The sequence below is a fragment of the Lontra canadensis genome, unplaced genomic scaffold (assembly GCF_010015895.1).
Source record: "Lontra canadensis isolate GAN:19392208 unplaced genomic scaffold, GSC_riverotter_1.0 scaffold39, whole genome shotgun sequence".
NCBI classification, from domain to species: domain Eukaryota; kingdom Metazoa; phylum Chordata; class Mammalia; order Carnivora; family Mustelidae; genus Lontra; species Lontra canadensis.
Window position 1 is genome coordinate 7423499 of NW_022631033.1, and position 8402 is coordinate 7431900.

At 44.2% G+C, this 8402-nt stretch overlaps 1 protein-coding gene across 1 annotated transcript in view; it reads right to left on the reverse strand.

The window, feature by feature from the left end:
* The window catches only part of GPM6A (glycoprotein M6A), a 333855-nt gene extending 326314 nt beyond the window's left edge, over positions 1 to 7541 (reverse strand). Inside the window, exon 1 of the mRNA XM_032869833.1 lies at positions 7331 to 7541. Coding sequence (XP_032725724.1) covers positions 7331 to 7334 — 4 coding nt within the window. The 5' untranslated portion in view covers positions 7335 to 7541. The remainder of the gene's footprint in view (positions 1 to 7330) is intronic.
* Positions 7542 to 8402: the final 861 nt, after the last annotated feature.

Genomic DNA, 8402 nt, shown 5'->3' on the forward strand with positions numbered 1-8402 from the left:
CTGAGGGGGAGATCAACCATGAGAGACTGTGGACTCTGAAAAACAATCTGAGGGTTTTGGAGGGGAGGGGGGTGGGGGTTCGGTGAGCCTGGTGGTGGGTATTATGGAGGGCACGTATTGAATGGAGCACTGGGTGTGGTGCATAAACAATGCATTCTGGGACACTGAAAAGAAATCAAAAAAATAAAAATTAAAAAACAAAGAAACAGAAAGGGCCTGGCAAGGAGCAAAATGAGCATGATTAGATAACTGGGGGGTAAGAAAACGCTAAGGGTGAATAGAAGAAATTGGTTTGTAGTTTCTTTTCTTTAGGGAAAAAGTGCATGAACGGGAACAGCAAGAACCACAGCGGTGAGGGGAAATGGTATGTAAGAGCTGTGTTTGAATAGAGTGTGCTGATCAACAAAGGGGGATGATTTTCGGGGAATGGAAGAGGGGAAGTAACTTGCAAGGAAAGACCACCAGAACCCAGGCAGGAGGGGGAAGAGTTGAATGAAAGCAAGGTTCATGATGTATGATGAAACAGTGTAGATGGTAAGAGATGGTAGGACCTTACATCCTCAAGGCCAAGCGTATCCAAGAGTCATCAAGAAAAGGAAAGAGGTGAGAACCATTTAGATACAGGAAGGATGGAATTAATTCAGTTTTGAACATACTGAGTTTGAGGGAGTAGAGGGACTGTGGGTGGAGGTAGGGGACAGCTGTGTATAGCAATACCAGTTTGGGAGTTATGTACACAGAAACACCTGAAGCCATGAGACTAGAAATCATAAGCAATCTTCAGGGGAAGAGTTTCAGTCATCTCCGGAGAGCATGACCCCATCATAAGGCTAAGGAGTGACTGGTGCAGAAAGAGACAGGCAGCACCGTTAGAGACCTAGCAAGTTTAAGGGAGAAAAGAAACAGAAATGTAACAGCAATCCCAAGGCATAGCTCTTGGTAACATTTTTTAGAGTTAGGAACTGGATTAAATGTAATATATTACACATACAAGTAAAAGAGTAACACTTAGAATTGTAGCTCGGTTGGCTTGATGGAGGCAGGCATTCTGTATTGGTTATTTCTAAAATCATATCTCAAACTTGCTGCCTCAAAACGTTAGATTACGTGTTATACTGCAGGTCCATTTCTCAAGCCCAGACTTTCTCAACCTGAATCTTGGCCGTGGGACCCAGGAATTGTAACATAACATATTCCCTAAGTTATTCTAATGAGACAATACAATTAGAGGTCTTAGAACAAGAAATTGTGTGGAAATAGCAAGAGATGACTTATTTTGCTTTTATATAGTTTTGGCATATCTTATACATTATGCAGCAAGTAGTGAGTGACTATTTTGACAGGTGATCTTAACAAACTGAAGAATTTGTTTTAACTACATATCATACTACCTTTGGACTCCTCATGCATCATTCTGATTATACTGGTTATGTAGGTCAAGCCTTTAATTCTTGGTAAGATCTGGCTGTGTTTGTTGTATACTGTAGTATGCGTGAAGTATATGACTTCACATCACCTATCCTCATTTCCTCAACTCTTGTCAAGTAGTTGAAAATAGAACGACCTCAAATCAACCAAGTTGAAAGTCAGAATCTAATTCTTTTTTAAGGCCACTAAGTTTCTAGGTTGAAACTAATTCTGTCCTTGAGTTTAAACCCATCTCATTCACCCTAATTTTTGCTTCTCAGTTGTCTAGGAGAAAGCCCTATATTTTTGTATTAGAAATGACAACTCTGCCCCTCTCCAGTAAAATTATAAAATGAGAATTTACATTTAAAGTTTTGTTAAATCTTACAACTTTGATTTGGAAACATATGTTCCAAAAATGAGAATACTTAAGCCTATACTTATTTTTAGTTAACATTCTACCAGTTCAAATTATGTTTTGTATAATTAATATGTTTTTGAAAATTAAAGCAAGCTTCTGAGCAGTTCATCACAAAGCATTTAGTTTATTATGAGAGGATATTAAATAAAGGATTTACTGACCTATATTTCAATTGATGACACAAACTAAATTCTAAGTGAAATAAATAGTAATTCACAACAGCTTTAGAAACTTCAGATTTAAATTAAAATAAGAAAGACTGAGATTATTTGAAATTATTTTGAGTAGAGCTTATCCCGACATCCTCCTAACACATTTGCACCCAGGCAAGAATTTCCACACTCAAATGTTCTGCTGTGAAATTTTAGTGTGACTGCCTAGATTTCTTCAAATTTCTAATTAAAGATTCAGTCCTTTATCATATGTGTTTCAAAAACCTTACTTCAAATTTTCCCTTGTAAACCTGATGAGGTCTGTATGGCGAAGCAAACTTCTAAGACATCTCTTTTAGAAATGAGATCAGTTAATTGGCTACTACCATTTTTTTCTCTCCTTGTAGAGCTGCTCCTCAAATCAAGAGGAGGGACCCAATGCCCCTCCTCTTCAGCTTCCACCAGGGTTTCCTGGAACACTTGTCCTAGGAATGCTGCCTTTCAGAATCCAGCTGCCATTCTGTGAAGAGCCCAAGTAACCTGAAGGCAGCCCCAACGAACTCCCAGCCAAGAGCTAGCATCAACTGCCAACATGTGGGAGCTACCTTAGACAACCAACCCAGTCAGGTCTTCAGATGCCTGCATTCCCAGAAGATATGAGACTGCAAAGGCATCAGACTTCAACAGGAACTGCTCAGCAGTCAGCCTGCAGAGCCATGAGAGATAATAATAAGTTGTTGTTTTAATTCGTTGGTTTGGGGGACAGTTGTTATGTAGCAAGGATAACCAGAACATCAGTTTATTTTTCTCTATTCAGGTTCAGACTATAAGACTTTTAAAATTTTCCAAGGAGAGTAACATACCAGAGGCCAGATGACCTTTAAAAGTTTTACCTAATAGAGGACCTGGGTGGCTCAGTCAGTTAAACTTCCCAGCACTTGATTGTGGATCAGATCGTGATCTCAGGTCACGAGCCTGGCACGTGGAGCCTGCTTTATATTCTCTCTCTCCCTCTCTCCCTCACCCTGTGCCCCTCCCCGACTCTCTCTTCCTCTCTTAAAAAAAAGAAAAAAGTTTTACCTAATAGTCTAATGCCATTAAATTGTTCTTATTTTGCTTAATGGGAATAGCTCAACCTTATCTTCTTTGCCTGTTTTCCCCTCTAATTGTTACCAAATCAAGATCCGAGCTACATTAGCGTATCAAATCTTACCGACTCTCTCATCAAACAAAAGGGAAAACAGAATCCCCAAGACTCACATGACCCACCCAAAGATATAAAGCATTATCAACTGTTCTGTTTCTCCTGCTTCAAATCCTGGCTCTTTATACCCTTTTCATAACTGCCTCTATGGGGCCATATTTTTCCTAAAACTAGTATGAGTTCAAGACAATACCATGTTTCATTATTCTTTGCCTAAATTTGCAAATAATTTTACAGATCCTTAACCATGTCCAAATTTATTGAAACTGAGTAAGAACAAAATATTTCCGCCTGATTTTCTTCTCATCGAAATTTAGACTCCTTGATCTAAAGCTGAATGTGAAAGATGTCTCATTTCACTGCTCTAATTTTAGGGCATTATGTAGTTTACGTTCCTCTTCCTGCAGGTGTTTATCCTTTCTTTTGCGATCCCTCAACTAGCACTCCTTATATACTAACTTTCAAACAGGTAATTCACTGTCCAGCTTTACCTCTCACTAGTAGGTTAATAACCCTCAAATCTTTATTTTCCTTCTTGTTCCTGTGCTGTACTAAATTCTCATTATGTATTTCCAACTAAATATTTGGGTTTACATGTCTAGCTATCACCTCTTAATTAACATCCCAAAAATGAAATTAATCTTCCATCCAGAGCATCGGGAAAATAAAGCATCGGGTTAATCCTTTAAATATTCTATCAAGGGACCCATTATTTCCCCAGTTTTTAATGTTTCATATATCCAGAGATTTGATATTATTTGACATACCCTTTTTTGATATCCTTACTTGATATATATTTGATACATCCTTTTCCTCAATGTTGCTCAATTATTTGATACTATAGATTTCTCATTAGAAGTATCTTTCATCTATCTTTTTTCTTCATTTCCCCTGTCACCACTATTCCACTATGGCTGGTCTAAATATATGTCGTATCATTTCAGGATTACTTTGACAACTGGGTCTATCTTCTGGGTCTATCTTCTCCAATGTATCCTTTGAATTAAACAACACTGATAATTCATCTCCTTTAAGCACTAATTTCATTATAATTCTTCTATGCTCAAAAACCCTCCATGACTCCCTGTCTCCTATCATGTAAATTCTAAATTCTTCTGGTTACTTTTGAAGGCTCTCCAAAATCAAGTCCATTCTGTCAACTCAGCTCTATGTCTTACTACTCCCTAAAACTGATTTCCTTCCTGCTTTGAGAAGAGACCCATGGTCCTATCTAGAACACCTCTTCTCTTACCAAACCCTTTCACATCCCCCCCCAAATCAGTTTCAATACAATTCCCTCCATGAAACTTTCCACAATAACCTCTGGAACTGAATAATGTCCAATATCATGTTTTAAATAAAACAAAGAGCAGTAGGTGATGCAGTTACAGGAAAAATTAAAAATACTCCGGACCTATCTCACTATTAGAAGCTTGCAGGTCAAAGTTAGCCTTGCAGCTAAAATGCAAATACTCTTGGCAAAGACTTAGTCCTGCATTTTTTTAGTATGAAACACTACATCATATCCTTTCTGTAGAGCAATATTTGAGGGCAGAGGAAAAACCCTGTTGCATAACTAGATAAGCTGAAGGCATCACTGAGGAAAGAAAATAAAAGAAGGAAGCAAGAGATGCCAAAATCTCAATTTGCCCACTTCGCAAATAACCTTTCCTTTTTTTTTTTTTTGAGAATTAGCCTTGTGCATTATAGATATAACTATAAATTATTCAGATTATTTGATTAACCAATTACTCTCATTCTTCTACAATGCTAGAGTATGGATTTCTTCTGAGTCAAACAAGAATTGACTGCTATATTCACTCCCGTAGCACCATCTTCCTTTCTATAAATGATAAATTTCGGTTGTCATGACACCAGAAAAAGATGGATTCAGCTTCCTGGCATACCCAGGCATTCTCCTACACTGTTTTCCCCCTTCATCCTAGCAGTATGGACTCCAACGTCCTCACCCGCTGCTACCACTAAATGAAAGAAATTCTGACTAATGTTCTGTGTTTTTCACAAGTAAATTAAAAGAAGAGGAGAAAGATGACCTTAACTGACAAAGAGTTTTCTCTCTAGTTTCTGTACTTATTTCCTTCCTTCCATCTCTCATCAGCCCTTATCTGGTTGGTGGCTCTTCCTATTTCTGCACTGCGGGTGTGGGCCACTGTCCTGAGTCTTGGCATCTTGATCTCACTCTCTGTTGCTACATACTAGTTCTTTCTCTACTCCCTGACCCCTGGGTTCTCACTTGCTTGCTCTACCTACTCTCTCTTACTAGCCAACGTGAGTTCTTAGTGATTTCAATCTCAGTAAGAAAAATGTAATGTGTTCCGCGAGGAAGGTGGAGACAAATTTTAGGAATCTGTCAGATTACAAACAGGGAGGAGAATCTGTAAGAGTTAGAGACCAAGCTCAGGATTACCCTAAGGGCTCAGGTGTTAGCTCCACCTTGTTTCCATAATCACAGCTTCCTGTAACTGGAATCATGGCTAATTTATCCAAGGGCTACTGAAGTAAAATCCAGGGACAAACCGTTTTCATTATAGTGTGGAAATGCAAGCTAGAGAAACAATTAACTTCAAAATTAAGAGTAACTTACCGTTTCATAGATAGTGCCCTCAAGCTTAAGGTTACAAGGTAAATGATTTCATTCTTTCTAGAGACTGTATGTTGGATACAGATTGTATCTTAGTGCTTTTAGTGGGGTAAATGAGTAAATTCCATTAAGTCAATTATTTCGGATTTCCATTCATAAGAGTTTTCTCCCTCCGTGTGTTTTTTAAACAAGAGTTTACATTCCCATGTACAATGAAAAGAAAGCATGGAAGACCAAACCTGAAATACTTTCTGCACACTTGGGAAAATGTTTTATCTTTCCTTTTTAACTTGGAAATATTCCACCAATTTCAGAAAACTTGTAAAGACACATCTCCATTCTGGAGATCGTTTGCCACACTGCTGTATTCAAAGGCCCTCAAAATGGGTCTTTCTAAGACTTCCGGGTCAAGCAAAAAGGGACGATGAATGTCTTGACCACAACTCACATTCATAGGCAAAAATGTCCTCAGCCTTCTCTTTTTTCCTTTCTCCTAAATTGGCCAGTGTGTATAAACTCCGCCGATTAGCAGTCAAAGCATCCCCTAACCCTTGAGTCTGTGGGAACTTAGGAATTTCAACCCGAGCACGTCGATCCCAAAGCCTCCTCTCCTCTGAAGAAATCCTTTCCAACAAAGGACAAGGGAGAGGCCGGGGGAGGGGCGCACGACGGACTTGGACGAGAAAAAATGAGTGTGCGGGCGCTGAACAGTAAACCCGACTGCGGGCGGATCGCTCATCAGTCACCGGGAAATGCAGCGCCGCGCGACCCCACGGGTCCCCCCGGCAGAGCGAAGCGCGTATGGGAGGGTGCGGGTGCCTCCTCTCCCGCCCCTCGCTCGCTGCTCCGCGAACTCTCCCCGAGGGACCAGCTCCTCGCGCCGGGTTCGGATCGATGGTTTCGCACCAGGTTCGCCCACCCCCTCCACCCCTCCACCCCCGCACCCCACCCAGCCACATTCCTGGGGCCGTGCCTCGCGGCGGCCGCCCAACTCCGCGGCAGTGGACCCCGTCCAGAAGCTCGCGCAGGGCTGGACTGTGCCAGCTCCGCCGCCCCCAGCCCCGCTGGGGCGCAGGCAGAACCCACCGGCCCTCGGCCTCAACTTCCAACCTTTTGTGCCAATGCGGCACTCAGCCGAGACGGGGACTCGTCGCTAGCGTCCCCGCGGTCGCCCCGCGCCGGCCCCTCCCGCGCGGAAACCTGTGCGAATGGAAGTTGTGCGAAGTTTCCGCTTCTCGCGCCCCACCTCAACTTGCTCCCCGAGCGGCACGCTGCGGCGCGGGGACGCGAGCGGACGGCGGTCCCCGGGCACGCCGGCCCCCTCAGCCTCCCCCCGCCGCTCCCCCGGCGCCGAGCGCGGAGCCCCCGGGCCGCCGTCCCTGCGCGCTCGCGGCGGGGGGCGTCGGCGCAGCCTCCCGCGGGCCTCCCTCCGCCCGGTCCCCGCCGCCCCGCGCCCGGGAGAGGTCCCGCGCCCGACGGGGAGGCCGAGCCACGTCCGCGCGCTCTCCGCGCCACCCAGTCCCGCGGCCCGCCCGCGCACTCACCCATGGCCCGACGTCCTGCTGCGCGGCGGCTCCGGGCCCACGTCCCTGGACGAGCGGCCTCAGACGGGCGCGAGTGACCAAGTTCTCCCCGCCGCTCCTCAGCTCCTGGCGCCGCGGCGAGTGGCAGCCTCACCCCTCCCGGCCGAGCGGGTCTCGGGGTTCCCAGAGCCTCTGAGGACGCGCAGACCCCTCCCTCTTCCCACCTGCCTCGTCAGGCTAATGGCTACTGCCCGGCCCCTCGCGCGCGCTCTCCTCCCCGCGCCCCCCACCCCGCCCCCTTTCGCTGAGCCGCCGGCCACGTGCAGACGCCTCCCTCCGAACGCGGAATACACACCGCGGACGCGCGCCTGGTCTTGGCCCCCGACCGGGGACACTGTGGCCAAAATATAACCCCTAACGGAGGGACTAGGAACAGATCATTCCAGAAGAGACAGATGTGATAGGGTGATTTTACATTCCCTAAGGCCGTCTCTTGTCTTAAGTATACCGTGTGGTGTTTCTTTTTTTTTTTCCCTTAATAACGATATTACTGAAGACAGGAGGAAAAGAAAATTCTCCTTTTATTTTATATTAAGTCTCTCTTCTTTTTTCTATGTTATATATGTTGGCTTCTGTGACCTGGCAAGGCTGTGAAGTCCTAAAAGCGCCCCTCCCCCGCCCACACACCCACCCATAATATGCAGAAGTCACCTGGAAAATAAATGACTCAATCCAGGAGGGAGCTGACGCTGCAGAAAGAACACTGGGCTTATCCGCCTGGGGGGATGAATTGTGATCTGGCTCTACCACTGATATACAGGGACTCAGTTTCCTAATTTGTAAAACGAAGGATCTGGAAAATAGGATCTCTAAGGTCCCTTCATGCTAAAAAAAAAAGGAAAGGAAAGAATAGGAAAGAAATTATGTAATTATAATGGCCTAGTTCTTTCAGGTTTCAGACTGGAGAAGTTAATTTCAGCAAATCTGTCCCCAAAGTGTCTTAAGCTTCTTTCTCAGCCTAAAGTATACAAATCTATGCCACAAACATGTGGAAAAATAAAGTGAGCATGGTTACTAACCTTGTAACCTTGAT